Genomic DNA, 15666 nt, shown 5'->3' with positions numbered 1-15666 from the left:
TAGTAAAACACGTTGTATCTATAATATTTGTTAATTGTGTTGTATTAGTAGCAAGATGTAAGACGCGATATTTTGAAAGAAGTGCGCGATAAATACTTAGAAATATTACTTTCTAATTATATTCACACGATTTAAGATCGTCCGATTCTCAAACCAAAGTACGCGGTCTATGAGTTGAGTGAATAAAATTTATCGCAGACATTTACATTTGCGTTAAAAAAAAAGACGTTTAAATTCAGTGTGCGATTTAATCATCAGCTTGTGGAATTTACTAATTTATTAATTTATTTCGTGGAATATTATATTAGCTTTTGCATTAAATTCAATTTTCCTTACAATTATCTTATATGTATGTTTCGTTGGCTATTTAATCTGGCATGTATGATAAAAAATACTTTTTGCAATGCTTTAAACCTTTTCTTTATGTGTAGAAAGAGACTATACTTTGTGCAGCACATTGATAAGTTGTTTGTAACGAAAGCAATCCAAATATGCAAATACTTACACTACAATTTTTAGTGTATAACTTTTGTGGTTTATGGCGACCTAGTGAATGGTCATCCAATGCCGCAAAACTATTATACAATGTATTTACCTTTGTTATAATATCTTCGGAATACTTTGTGGTGTTAACTCAATTTATGGATATAGTACTTATCGTCGACAATATCGATGATTTTGCCAATAATACTCTAATATTCCTGACTCTTGTTGCCGTATGTTGCAAAGCGACAGTCGTTGTGATGCGTCGGAATGCGATTATCAATTTGATGCGACTATTGATGAAAGCACCGTGTAAACCTTGTGACGAAGACGAATCGGCGATACAAACAAAGTCTGATAGGTTTATCAGGTACGTATAATTAATTAGAAAATTTTATGGTGGAACATTAATGTACCTTGCACAAATTATCGCAAGAATATAGTCCGTTTACTGTATTTTACATATTTCTTTTTGTCCTGGACCTAACTAAACATGCGGAATGTTATATTTTTAGCGCTCCCTACAGGACCTTTATTAATTGTTGGACTTTATTCATTTTATATACTTTTAGAATAATCATGGTCATTTAAACTTAATGACTTAATTACTAATTATATTTTGTTGAATTAAAAAATATTGTGTGTATAAAATAAATTAAATAGGTATTATTTTAAAGCAGTATTACACATAGACACACGCACAAATACGCAACCACAGAATAATTAAATCCTGTCATAAATTAACGCAAATTTTCGTTACATTTACAAAATATATGAGTAAATTTTAAATGTCGTAAATGTACAAAAGTTATTAAATATAACTTTCTTTCTGTATTTACAGGTCATATTCTATAAAATACGCACTTTTGGCGACTAGCGCCGTTACAGGCACTACAATAGGATCAGTATTAAATGTTATGCAAGGTCATATACCTTATCGAATATGGCTGCCATGGGATTATAATATACCTTTAGTTTTCTGGATTATATCCATTCACCAAATTGTATCTTTACTTTTTGCCACAATGATAAGTATCGGCACGGATACCTTAATCTTCGGATTGTTTTTGCAAACGTGTGCCCAGCTTGAAATTTTCGAATATCGTCTTCACAAATTAATAATTAATAAAACAGGTAGATATCTGGAACATGGTCTCTCTTCGTCGAATAAAGACAAAACGGAGATATCGGAGTGCATACATCATCATCTCAGCATTTACGAGTAAGGGCCATTCTATAATACGTCGCAAACGATGGCAACTGGTAGTTGAAAAGTGTTATTTCCATGTTGCGCTTGTCAATTGCGATTGTCAAAAGAGGGTTGGCGAACTTTTAACATTTTTGGCGACAGTAACTGGCAATGGGCAATCATGCAGAAATAACACTTTTCAACTGGCAGTTGCCATCGTTTGCGACGTATTGTAGAACGGGTTAAGTCATGTTAAACTCCGTGCAATTCATGCATATATGATTTCTGTTCAAAAAAATTTCGAACTTTTCTTATAATTTTCCGGGCGTATCTTATCTTATTCAGTTCTGTCGTCTTCAAAATATGTTTCTTCTCGGTTGATACTCCACAAATTTCTAATTCTGGAATTAGTTCTAATACGCGTCTTTCGGGATCGCGCCTAAGTCTGTCTGCAATCTTCCGCCTTTCAACGTGGATATCTAAAAGTGGAAACGACGTTGGGAGTGATGTTTCAATCGAGGAAGAACATCTTTTAAAGGCAACAAGGCTGAATAAGTTATAAATATACCAACAAAAGTTATAAGAAAAAAGTCGGGTATTTTTTTTACAGATCTTGTATTTCAAATGTCTCTTTATGTGTGCGTGCGTATTTAAATGCGTTGTTTTCTGTAAAAAAAAATCAATATTATTTATGACAGTAGTCACTGTGATTTATAATGGAAAGATTATAGTGAAAAGATATAGTATAACTGATATCATTTGATATCAATAAACAATTAATATGGGGTCGAAAATAGGGAGAAATTAGATTTGTATAAATCATGTTATAAAATTATATATTAAAAGTGTAACAGCTTTACTCATATGCAATATGTACAGAACTAACATGAACCAATTATAGATATGCCAAAGCGGTAAACGCTATATTCAACCAAGTGTTCTTCGTTCAATTTTCTGGAAGCATACTGGTATTATGTACAAGTGTGTATTATTTGTCAACTCATATTGCGGAACTGTCTGGACTTGTGACTTTATTATTATACACCATTGGAATGTTTGTACAAATCTACATACTTTGCTGGTCTGGAAATGAAGTCATGCTTAAGGTAATCTATATCAAAATCTACACTCTACACCAAAATGATGTATTTTATTCAGGTAATAGATACTCACGAACACTCGATTTTTAACACAATTTCGAGAGAAATTAACAATTTACCTGGCACTAGTCTATATAAGTATGTATATATAAATTTTTATATATATGTACATATGCATGATGTGATGCGTGCGTACGTACGTGAATGTGTGTACACACTAATGCTAGTAATATTAATAATATTGATAACCATTCGATATTATTGCAAAGTGATAAATTTAATTATGTTATGTTGGCAGAGTACGAGCGTAGGGAACGCTATATATTGCATGGATTGGCCATTACTATCAATTAACGAACAAAGGGACTTGCTGTTAATCATGATGCGAAGCACAATTCCAATAAAGTTTACTAGCAGCTTCTTGATAACACTGTCTCTTCAGTCTTACAGCAATGTTAGTAGTTCTGTTATGATAAATTGATGACAAATCAGATACTTGAATGCAAAATTATGTCAGTGACACATTTGTGGTGCATATCGAAAAATATAAGTCGAAATTTTTAATAACTGCACTGCTTTCTATTCTATTTCTCTAATTTTCCTTTCAGATCTTAAAAATGTCATACACGGCATTCAACGTGCTTCAAAAGTAAAATATAAATAAACAAACGTGTACTTGGGCACGATAATTATGTAGTTTTCCATAAATTAATTAGTAAATCCAAAATTTCTGTTTACGCATTTATTTCAATCTTAGCCCTTATTACTATTCCAGGAATGCTGAGGTTAATGTACGCACTTTGAATACTTACATTCTACATCTACACATTGTAATGTAATGTACAATTCATCAATTTAAAGCGATTTCAAGCGACATTAATTTCGCTTCAGTATGAAGTCAAGAGGGTGGAATTTCTCAGTATATGCCATATGTGATGTATTGTGTTGCGAATAGGGTTGGTATATAATTATTATGTATACTTGTAGTCGGCATACGTGCAGACAGTTTATTCAGAAAATATCTAAATGTTTTATACATCTTCGCTACATTGTGTGGTATATATTATGCAATATGATCAATATGATAGGGCTCTTCGAGAAATACTATCTTCCACTCAGTTCAGATAAATATGAAGATGTACAAATAATTTATTCAATGAGAACATAACAATGTGCGTGACTGTAAAGGACGATACCTCTCGATGATTGCAAGTAGAAAAACTTTCAGAATTATAGTATGCACAGAAGATGAAAAGAACGAGTACGCCGTAATAAATATCTAAACGACTTCACGTTTCGATTTTTTAATGACCATTATTATTGTTACTGGGGTTAGAAGTTGATCGAACTATGTAAAACCACATAGTCCGTTGCAAGACGTCCTTGCATGGTTACATTTAAATAAAACTTAACGAAGTTCACGATAGTAAAACACGTTGTATTTATAATATTTGTTAATTGTGTTGTACTAGTAACAAGATTTTGAAAGAGGTGCGCGATAAATACTTAGAAATATTACTTTCTAGTTATATTCACACGATTTAAGATCGTCCGATTCTCAAACCAAAGTACGCGGTTTATGAGTTGAGTGAATAAAATTTATCGCAGACATTTACATTTAGTGTTAAGTGTACGATTTAATCATCAGTTTGTGGAATTTGCATTAAATTTAATTTTCCTTACAATTATCTTATATGTATGTTTCGTTGGCTATTTAATCTGGCATGTATGATATAAGATACTTTTCGCAATGCTTTAAACCTTTTCCTTATATTTAGAAAGAGACTATACTTTTGTGCAGCACATTGATAAGTTGTTTGTAAAGAAAGAGATCCAAATATGCAAATACTTACACTACAATTTTTAGTGTATAACTATTGTGGTTTATGGCGACCTAGTGAATGGTCATCAAATGTCGCAAAACTATTGTACAATGTATTCACCTTTGTTATAATATCCTCGGAATACTTTGTGGTGTTAACTCAATTTATGGATATAGTACTTATTGTCGACAATATCAACGATTTTGCGACTAATACTCTAATATTCCTGACTCTTGTTGCCGTATGTTGTAAAGCGACTGTCGTTTTGATGCGTCGGAATGCGATTATTAATCTGATGCAACTATTGATGAAAGCACCGTGTAAACCTTGTGACAAAGACGAATCGGCGATACAAACAAAATTTGATAGGTTTATTAGGTACGTATAATTAATTAGAAAATTTTATGGTGGAACATTAATGTACCTTGCACGAATTATCGCAAGATTATAATCCGTTTACTGTATTTTACATATTTCTTTTTGTCCTGAACCTAACTAAACGTGCGGAATGTTATATTTTTAGCGTTCCCTACAAGACCTTTATTAATTGTTGGACTTTATTCATTTTATATACTTTTAAATAATCATGATCATATGGACTTAATGACTTAATAACTAATTATATATTGTTGAATTAAAAAATATTAGATGTAAATTAAACTCATAGATATTATCTTAAAGCATATACACACGCACAAACATACAACCACAGAGTAAATCCTGTCGTAAATTAACGCATCGTTACATTTACAAAATACATGAGTAAATTTTAATTGTTGTAAATGTACAAAAGTTACTAAATATAATTTCCTTTCTGTATTTACAGGTCGTATTCTATAAAATACTTAGTTTTGGGGATTAGCGCCGTTGCAGGCACTACAATAGGATCAGTATTAAATGTTATGCAAGGTCATATACCTTATCGAATATGGCTGCCATGGGATTATAATATACCTCTAGTGTTCTGGATTATATCCATTCATCAAATTATATCTTCATTTTTTGCCACAATGATAGGTATCGGCACGGATACTCTAATCCTCGGATTGTCTTTGCAAATGTGTGCTCAGCTTGAAATTTTCGAAAATCGTCTTCACAAATTAATAATTAATAAAACAGTTAGATATCTGGAACATGCACTCTCTTCGTCGAATAAAGACCGAAGGAGGATATCGGATTGCATACATCATCATCTCAGCATTTACAAGTAAGTCATTTAAGAATCCGTGCATTTCACGCATATCCGAGGTCTGTTAAAAAAATTTTCGAACTTTTTTTAATGATTTTTTCAGGCATACTTATACGTATAACTTTTATTCAGCCAGGTCGCTTTCAAAATATGTTCCTTCTCAGTTGATACTTGAAATTTCTAATTCTGAAATTGGTGCTGGTACGTGTTTTTCTGGATTACGCGTAAGTCCGTCTGCGATTGTATTGAATCTTCCGCCTTTCAACGTGGATATCCAGAAGTGGAAACAGTGTTGCGAGTATCAATCGAGAAAGAACATATTTCGAAGGCTACAAGGCTGAATAAGTTATAAATGTACAAACAAAAATTATAAGAAATAAATTCAGATATTTTTTCAACAGATCTCTTATTTCAAATATCTCTTTATGTGTGCGTGCATATTCAAATGCGTTATTTATTTTCTGTTAAAAAATTAATATTATTTATTAACGATAATCACTGTGACTTATTATGACGGAAAGGTTAAATTGTGCGTCAAAAGATAGTATAACTGATATCATTTAATATTAATGCACAATTATTACAAACTCGGAAATAGCGAGAAGGTTAGATTTGTATATATCGTGTTATAAAATTATATTAAAAAAGAGTAACAGCTTTACTCAAATGGAATACTAGCTTGATACCCGTGCTTCGCTACAGTTTTACTTTAAGTAAAAGACTAAGTCGATATCTCATCGGGCCTAAGAAATATTGAGGAAGCCCTGAAAACACATCATTTTATCCTTTTTCATCTTCTTAATAGGGGTCGGATTTCTAAAAATTCTTTCTTAGTAAGTGCTTACGTCATGAAAGGAATATACTCTCCGAATTTCCTGTTTTTAGGTTTAGGGATTTGGGCTGGGCGTTGATGAGTCAGTTAGTCAGTCAGTCAGGACATTTGTTATATATACACGGAAAAAAATGATGTGTCAACAGCATCAGTGTTATTGAGATAAAATTTATTGATGCAACATCAATATGAATGAACAAAAAACATCAGATAATTTTTTTGATAATTTAAATATTTGGTCCAATAATATCCAATTGAATTAACTACATACGCTTGTGGCAGCCCGACGTTTAATTGAAGCAACTTCATTTTTTTCCGTGTATAATAATATGCATATATAATAATAATAAATATGCAGGACTAACATAAAGTAATTATAGATATGCCGAAATGGTAAACGCTATATTCAACCAAGTGTTCTTCGTTCAATTCTCTGGAAGCATATTGGTATTATGTACAAGTGTGTATTACTTGTCAACTCATATTGCGGAACTGTCTGGACTTGTGACTTTATTATTCTACACCATTGGAATGTTTGTACAAATCTACATACTTTGCTGGTCTGGAAACGAAGTTATTCTTAAGGTAATCTATGTATATCAGAATCTACAATCTATACCAGAATGATGTATTTTATTCAGGTAATAGATTTCACTCGATTTTTAACATGATTTCGGAAGAAATTAACGATTTATCTGGCACTAGTCTATGTACGTATGTACATATAAATTTTCATATATATGTACATGTGCATAATGTATATAAATGCTAGTAATATTAAAAATATTGATAAAAATTCGGTATTATTGCAAAGTAATAAATTTAAAGTATGTCATGTTGGCAGAGTACGAGCGTAGGGAACGCTATATATTGCATGGACTGGCCATTACTATCAATTAACGAACAAAGGGACTTGCTGTTAATCATGATGCGAAGCACAATTCCAATAAAGTTTACTAGCAGCTTCCTGATAACTCTGTCTCTTCAGTCTTACGGCAGCGTTAGTAGTTCTGTTGTTATAAATTGATGACAAAATAAATACTTATATGCGAAATTATATCAGTGACACATTTGTGGTGCATATCAAAAAATATAAGTCGAAATTTTTAATAACTGCACCGCTTTCTATTCTATTTCTCTAATTTTCCTTTCAGATCTTAAAAATGTCATACACGGCATTCAACGTGCTTCAAAAGTGAAATATAAATAAACAAACGTGTACTTGGGCACGATAATTATGTAGTTTTCCATAAATTAATTAGTAAAGCCAAAATTTCTGTTTACGTATATTTATTTCAATCTTAGCCCTTATTACTATTCCAGGAATACTGAGGTTAATGTACGCACATTGAATACTTACATTCTACTTCACATTCTACTTCACATTGTGTAGAATGTAATGTACAATTCATCAATTTCAAGCGACATTAATTTCGTTTCAGTATGAAGTCAAGAGGGTGGAATTTCTCAGTCTATGCCATATGTGATGTATTGTGTTGCGAATAGGGTTGGTATATAATTATTGTGTATACTTGTAGTCGGCATACGTGCAGACAGTTTATTCAGAAAATATCTAAATGTTTTATACATCTTCGCTACATTGTGTGGTATTTTATGCAATAAGATAGAATTCTTCGAGAAATACTATCTTTCACTCAGTTCTGATAAATATGAAGATATATAAATATTTTATTCGATGAGAACATAACTATGTGCGTGACTGTAAAGGACGGTATCCCTCGATGATTGCAAGTAGGAAAACTTTCAGAATTATATTATTCACGGAAGATGAAAAGAACGAATACTCCGCAATAAATGTCTAAACGACTTCACGTCGATTTTTTAATGACCATTATTATTGTTACTGGGGTTGGAAGTGGAAGTATGTAAAACTACATAGTCCGTCACAAGACGTCCTTGGTTACGTTTAAATAAAATTTATCGGTTTACGATAGAAAAACAGTTGTATCTATAATATTTGTTAATTGTGGTTGTATTAGTAGCAAGTTATAAGATGCGATATTTTGAAAGAGTTGCGCGATAAATACTTAGAAATATTACTTTCTAGTTATATTCACACGATTTAAGATTGTCCGATTCTCAAACCGAGGTATGCGGTCTATGAGTTGAGTGAATAAAATTTATCGCATGCATTTACATTCGATGTTAAGTGTGCGATTAATCACCAGTTTGTGGAATTTACTAATTTATTAATTTATTTCATGGAATATTATACTACTTTTTGCATTGAATTTAATTTTCCTTAAAATTATCTTATATGTATGTTTCGTTGAATATTTAATCTAGCATATATGATAAAAGATACTTTTCGCAATGCTTTAAACCTTTTCTTTTTATATTTTACCTGTAGAAAGAAGCTCTACTTTTGTGCAACACATTGATAAGTTGGTTATAAAAATAAGGTTCTAAATATGCAAATACTTTCTCTAAGTTTTTCGATATATAACCTTTGTGGTATATGGCGACCAAGTGAGTGGTCATCAAATGTCGCAAAACTGTTGTATAACATATTCACTTTTGTCATAATATCTTCGGAATACTTTGTGGTGTTAACTCAATTTATGGATATAATACTTATTGTCGACAATATCGATGATTTTGCTACTAATGCTCTAATGTTCCTGACTCTTGTTGCCGTATGTTGTAAAGCCACTGTCGTTTTGATGCGTCGGAATGCTATCATCAATTTGGTGGGACTATTGATGAAAGCACCGTGTAAACCTTGTGATGAGGACGAATCGACGATACAAACAAAATTTGATAATTTTATCAGGTACATATAATTAATTAGCAATGGAAATCACTGTGACGGCCAGAAAATGCTATTTTCGTAAATTTTTTTTTGCGAAAAATAATAAATTTAATGAAATTAGTTTTTTATTTCTTTAAAGTACATATATTGAATATATGGTTAAAAAAAAATTTGTTAAAAAATATTAATTTTTGCGCCTTCAGCGTGTAACGAAAATAGCATTTTTTCCGACCGTCACAGTGGTTTCCCCCCTTAACGTACCTTGCACGATCACAAGAATATAATTCGTCTATTGTATTTTACATATTATTTCTTTTTGTCCTGGACCCAATTAAACATGAATGTTTTTAGCGCTCCCTACAGGACCTTTATTATAATTGTTGGACTTTATTCATTTTATATACTATTAAAATAATCATAGTCATATAGATTTAATGACTTAATAACTATTTATATTTTGTTGAATTAAAAATAATTAAATAAATATTATTTTGAAGCAGTATTACACATAGACACACGCACAAACACGCAACTATAGAATAATTAAATCCTGTCATAAATTAACGCAAATTTTCGTTACATTTACAAAATATATGAGTAAATTTTAAATGTCTTAAATGTACAAAAATTATTAAATATAACTTTCTTTCTGTATTTACAGGTCATATTCTATAAAATACACACTTTTGGCGACTAGCGCCGTTACAGGCACTACAATAGGATCAGTATTAAATGTTATGCAAGGTCATATGCCTAATCGAATATGGCTGCCATGGGATTATAATATACCTCTAGTTTTCTGGATTATATCCATTCACCAAATTGTATCTTTACTTTTTGCCACAATGATCCTTGTCGGCACGGATACCTTAATCTTCGGATTGTTTTTGCAAACGTGTGCCCAGCTTGAAATTTTCGAATATCGTCTTCACAAATTAATAATTAATAAAACAGTTAGATATCTGGAACATGCACTCTCTTCGTCAAATAGAGACAAAACGAAGATATCGGAGTGCATACATCATCATCTCAGCATTTACGAGTAAGGACCATTCTACAATACGTCGCAAACGATGGCAACTGCTAGTTGAAAAGTGTTATTTCCATGTTGCGCTTGTCAATTGCGGTTGTCAAAAGAGAGTTGGCAAACTTTTAACTTTTTTGGCGACAGTAACTGGCAATCGGCAATCATGCAGAAATAACACTTTTCAACTGGTAGTTGCCATCGTTTGTGACGTATTGTAGAACTGGCTTAAGTCATGTAAAACTCCGTGCATTTCATGCATATATGATGTCTGTTCAAAAAATTTTCAAACTTTTTTTATAATTTTCTCGGCGTATCTATAACTTATTCAGCTCTGTCGCCTTCAAAATATGTTCCTTCTCGGTTGATACTCCACAAATTTTTAATTCTGGAATTAGTTCTAATACGCGTCTTCGGGATCGCGCCTAAGTCTGCGATTTTCCGCCTTTCAACGTGGATATCTAAAAGTGGAAACGACATTGGGAGTGATGTTTCAATCGAGGAAGAACATATTTTAAAGGTAACAAGGCTGGATAAGTTATAAATATACCAACAAAAATTATGAGAAAAAAAGTCGGGTATTTTTTTTTTACAGATCTTGTAGTTCAAATGTCTCTTTATGTCTGCGTGCGTATTTAAATGCGTTGTTTTCGGTAAAAAAATTCAATATTATTTATGATAGTAATCACTGTGATTTATAATGGAAAGATTATAGTGAAAAGAGATATAGTATAACTGATATCACTTGATATCAATAAACAATTAATACGGGGTCGAAAACAAGGAGAAATTTAGATTTGTACAAATCATGTTATAAAATTATATATTAAAAGTGTAACAGCTTTACTCATATGCAATATATACAGAACTAACATGAAACAATTATAGATATGCCAAAGCGGTAAACGCTATATTCAACCAAGTGTTCTTTGTTCAATTCTCTGGAAGCATACTGATATTATGTACAAGTGTGTATTATCTGACGATACATATTGCAGAATTGTCTGGGACTGTGACTTTAATATTCTACACCATTGGAATGTTTGTACAAATCTACACTTTTTGCTGGTCTGGAAATGAAGTCATACTTAAGGTAATCTATACCAGAATTTACAATCTAGACCAGAATGATGTATTTTATTCAGGTAATAGATACTCACAGACACTCGATTTTTAACATAATTTCGAGAGAAATTAACAATTTACCTGGCACTAGTCTATATGCGTATGTACATATAAATTTAATTATATTATGTTGGCAGAGTACGAGCGTAGGGAACGCTATATATTGCATGGACTGGCCATTACTATCAATTGACGAACAAAGGGAGTTGCTGTTAATCATGATGCGAAGCACAATTCCAATAAAGTTTACTAGCAGCTTCTTGATAACACTGTCTCTTCAGTCTTACAGCAATGTTAGTAGTTCTGTTATAATAAATTGATGACAAATCAAATACTTGAGTGCAAAATTTATGTCAGTGACACATTTGTGGTGCATATCGAAAAATATAAGTCGAAATTTTTAATAACTGCACCGCTTTCTATTCTATTTCTCTAATTTTCCTTTCAGATCTTAAAAATGTCATACACGGCATTCAACGTGCTTCAAAAGTGAAATATAAATAAACAAACGTGTACTTGGGCACAATAATTATGTAGTTTTTCATAAATTATATAATAAATCCAAAATTTCTATTTATTTCAACGTATTTATTTCAACTTTGGTTTTTATTATTCCAAGAATACTGGTGTTAATGCACGCACATATTGAATACTTACTTACATTTTACACATTGAATTTCATGTACAAGCGGCACTAATTTAGCTTTAATATGAAGTCAAGAGGGAGGAATTTCTCAGTATATGCTATATGATATATTATGCTGCGTATAGAATTGGTATAGGTATAATTAATGTACTTGTAATCAGCATATGTCCAGACAGTTAATTTAAAAAAATATCTAATATTTTAAGCATTTTTGCTTAAAACATTGTGTCGTATTTTATGCAAAAAGGCTCTTCGAGAAATACGATCTTTCACTCACTTTATAAATATAAAGTTATACAATTTATTTATTCTAAATTTTTTAATATCTAACCTTTGTGATATGTGGCGACCTATTGAATGGTCATCAAATGTCGCTAACCTGCTGTACAATGTATTCACCCTTATTGTAATATCTTCGGAATACTTTGTAGTGTTATAACTCAATTTATGGATATAGTTCTTATTGTCGACAATATTGATGACTTTGCCACTAACACTCTAATGTTCCTGATTGTTGTTGCCGTATGTTGTAAAGCGACTGTCGTTGTTGTGCGTCGAAATGCGATCATCGCAATTTGGTGCAAGTATTGTTGAACGCACCGTGTAAATCTCGTGACGAGGATGAAATGACGATACAAACAATATTTGACAAATTTATCAGGTACACATAATTAAAAGAGAAATTCTGTGATAACACATTAATTTAATCTGTGTAAAATGTCGCAAGAATTTAATTTGCGTAATATGTTATACGTAACATTTCTGACTCTTCCAGATCCAATTAAATTTGCTGATTGTTATAACTTTAACACGTTGTAACCTATGTAACCTTGTACTAATTATTGTGCTGTGTTTATTTTATATCAAAGTTATCATTATCATATGAATTTAAAAACTTAGTAATTATTTTTAGTTTGTTGAATTAAAAAATATTTTAAATGAACTTTTCTTGTAAAGTAAACTCAGACATAATATTTTTTAAAGCATTATTACACAGCATATATATATATATATATACACACACACACACACACATATACACACATCCCAGAATAATAATTAAATTTTGTTATTATAAATTTACGCAAATTAAATGCACAAGTAAATTCCAATTGTCGTAAATATACGGCAGCTATTAAATACAATCTCGTTTTTATATTTACAGATCGTGTACGATAAAATATACACTTTTGGTGATAAGCTCTGTTACGGGCACTACAATAGGATCAGTATTAAATCTTATGCATGGTCACCTGCCTTATCGAACGTGGCTGCCATTCAATTATAATATACCAATGGTGTTTTGGATTATATCTATTCATCAAATTATAACTATAATTTTTTCCGCTGTGATAAATCTCGGCACGGATACCTTAATCTTCGGATTGCTTTTGCAAACGTGTGCCCAGCTTGAAATTTTCGAATATCGTCTTCACAAATTAATAATTAATAAAACAGTTAGATGTCTGGGACACGCACTCTCTTCGTCGAATAAAGACAAAATGGAGATATCGGAGTGTATACGTCAACATCTCAACATTTACAAGTGGGTCACGTAAGAGAATCTGTTTTCATGCATGTATTGAAATGTCTCTTTATTTTGCGTGTATGATTAAGTGCGTGCGTATTTGAATGTGTTATTAATGTCTAAAAATTATCTAATACTTAAAAATCGCTATTGTCTATAATCAGTAAAGTTTATGACGAAAGGATGTTCAAAGAAAAATGCTAATATAACTGACGTTATTTGATATTGATACATATATTTGTTACGAGCTCGAGAACAAAGCACTCTCAGTTTTTATTACATAGTCATTTTGTGATAAGTTGCGCAAGATCTAATATATGTAGAAATTAGGTCTAAATACTCGTCCAGAACCAAGTAGCTCTTGTTTAAGAAAATGAGACATTGCAAATGCTTTAACAATTTTTGGATTCGTAGGAATCATGTTATAAAATTATATATCAGAATTGTTATTAATTTACTCATATGCAATGTATGAACTAACGTGAAACAATTATAGATACGCCAAAACGGTAAACGGTATATTTAACCAAGTGCTCTTCGTTCAATTCTTTGGAAGTATATTAATATTATGTACAAGTGTATATTATATGTCAATACATATTGTAGAACTGTCTAAATCTGTAACTTTTTTATTGTACACCATTGGAATGTTTGTTCAAATCTACGTTTATTGTTGGTCTGGGAACGAAGTCATTCTTAAGGTAATTAATAATCGATTCTCTACAATATCAGAATGAGATACTTTAGTTAGAAAACTCGCGAGTACTTTTTTGCCAGAAGTGACAAATTTGTTTGTGTTATTTTGGCAGAGTACGAGCGTAGGAGATGCTATATATTGTATGGACTGGCCGCTATTATCAACTGATGAAAAGAGAGAATTACTGATAATTATGATACGAAGCACAATTCCTATAAAGTTCACTAGTAGCTTCTTGATCACTCTGTCCCTTCAGTCTTACAGCAATGTTAGTAGGCTTTTTGTAACAAATATTTAGGTAGCCATAATAATTATTTATATGCGATATTCTCAGTAACACACTTATGGTGCATGGAAAGCACAATCAACATTTTTAATAATAACTTTACCGCATTCTACATCTCATATTTAATTTCTTTTTCAGATTTTAAGAACGTCATATTCAGCATTTAACGTACTTCAAAAGTAAAATATCAGTAACCACAAGTATTAGGCATGATAATTCTGTAGTTGTTCATAAATTAGTTAGAAAAACTTGAAATTTTTGTTTACACATTTATTTCAAAACCTTAATCTTTATTACGATTCTAAACATTCTGGCGCTAATGCATATATATTAAATATATTTTTTTTATTCGATGAGAATATAGCAATGTGCGTGAATGTAACGAACGGCATCCCTCGATGGTTGCAAGTAGAAAAACATACAATTATTGTATTCACAGAAGCGGAAACGAACGTCCGGTCTAATAAATGTCTAAACGACTTCATGTCGATTTTTTAATGACTATTATTATTGTTACTAGGGTTAAGAAGTTGAAATATATAAAACTATATTTAGTCTGTCGCATGACATGCTCGGTTATATTTGAGTGAAATTTATTGAGTTTTTACAATATTAAAACATGTTCATCCATCACATGGATTGACTAGTATTGTCAGTTAACGAAAAGAAAGAATTGCTAATGATAATGATGCGCAGCACTATTCCTACTATAAAGTTCACTATAGTAGCTTCTTTATAAGTTTATCTCTTCAATCGTACAGCAATGTTAGTAGCATTGTTACTTTGGTAACTGAATAAATATATATTACATGTACTATATTGTCTAATTTCTTTTCAGATTTTAAAAACGTCATACTCTGCATTTAACGTACCTTCAAAAATGAAATAAAAATAACCAAACATGAAATATAAATAACCTAAAATCTAAAGCGTATTTGAGAAGAATAATTGTGTAGTTTTTCGTAAATTTG

General features: G+C 31.3%; 3 protein-coding genes and 1 pseudogene across 7 annotated transcripts; all 4 read left to right on the top strand.

The window, feature by feature from the left end:
* Positions 1 to 20: 20 nt before the first annotated feature.
* Positions 21 to 4752, top strand: LOC139816053 (odorant receptor 46a-like). 3 transcript variants are annotated; one of them, XM_071783356.1, is made up of 8 exons: positions 21 to 853; positions 1325 to 1705; positions 2574 to 2778; positions 3071 to 3226; positions 3381 to 3421; positions 3548 to 3728; positions 3861 to 3980; positions 4640 to 4752. In XM_071783356.1, exons 1-6 carry the CDS (start codon positions 492 to 494, stop codon positions 3609 to 3611), a joined length of 1209 nt encoding a protein of 402 aa, XP_071639457.1. In that variant the 5' UTR covers positions 21 to 491; the 3' UTR covers positions 3612 to 3728; positions 3861 to 3980; positions 4640 to 4752. The 3 variants fall into 3 exon arrangements, with proteins under 3 accessions (XP_071639457.1, XP_071639456.1, XP_071639458.1); XM_071783355.1 differs by lacking the exon at positions 4640 to 4752 and having other exon boundaries at positions 3861 to 4033; XM_071783357.1 differs by lacking the exons at positions 3861 to 3980; positions 4640 to 4752 and having other exon boundaries at positions 3381 to 3465; positions 3548 to 3700.
* LOC139816056 (odorant receptor Or1-like) lies at positions 4040 to 7899 on the top strand. 3 transcript variants are annotated; one of them, XM_071783363.1, is made up of 6 exons: positions 4040 to 4973; positions 5422 to 5504; positions 5613 to 5802; positions 6997 to 7201; positions 7461 to 7616; positions 7771 to 7899. In XM_071783363.1, the coding sequence occupies exons 1-6, from the start codon at positions 4612 to 4614 to the stop codon at positions 7813 to 7815; spliced, it is 1041 nt and encodes a 346-aa protein (XP_071639464.1). In that variant the 5' UTR covers positions 4040 to 4611; the 3' UTR covers positions 7816 to 7899. The 3 variants fall into 3 exon arrangements, with proteins under 3 accessions (XP_071639464.1, XP_071639463.1, XP_071639461.1); XM_071783362.1 differs by having other exon boundaries at positions 5422 to 5612; positions 5715 to 5802; XM_071783360.1 differs by having other exon boundaries at positions 5422 to 5802.
* A 237-nt stretch (positions 7900 to 8136) lies between these two features.
* Positions 8137 to 12115, top strand: LOC139816060 (putative odorant receptor 71a). Its single transcript, XM_071783375.1, has 6 exons — positions 8137 to 8726; positions 8988 to 9410; positions 10051 to 10431; positions 11302 to 11506; positions 11676 to 11831; positions 11987 to 12115. The coding sequence occupies exons 2-6, from the start codon at positions 9049 to 9051 to the stop codon at positions 12029 to 12031; spliced, it is 1149 nt and encodes a 382-aa protein (XP_071639476.1). The 5' UTR covers positions 8137 to 8726; positions 8988 to 9048; the 3' UTR covers positions 12032 to 12115.
* A 127-nt stretch (positions 12116 to 12242) lies between these two features.
* Positions 12243 to 14950, top strand: LOC139816064 (odorant receptor 46a-like; annotated as a pseudogene).
* The last annotated feature ends 716 nt before the right edge of the window (positions 14951 to 15666 follow it).

The sequence above is a fragment of the Temnothorax longispinosus genome, chromosome 7 (genome assembly GCF_030848805.1).
Source record: "Temnothorax longispinosus isolate EJ_2023e chromosome 7, Tlon_JGU_v1, whole genome shotgun sequence".
In the NCBI taxonomy this organism is placed as follows: Eukaryota; Metazoa; Arthropoda; class Insecta; order Hymenoptera; family Formicidae; genus Temnothorax; species Temnothorax longispinosus.
Note: the sequence above shows the minus strand (reverse complement) of the source record. Positions and strands in the feature narration are given on the sequence as shown.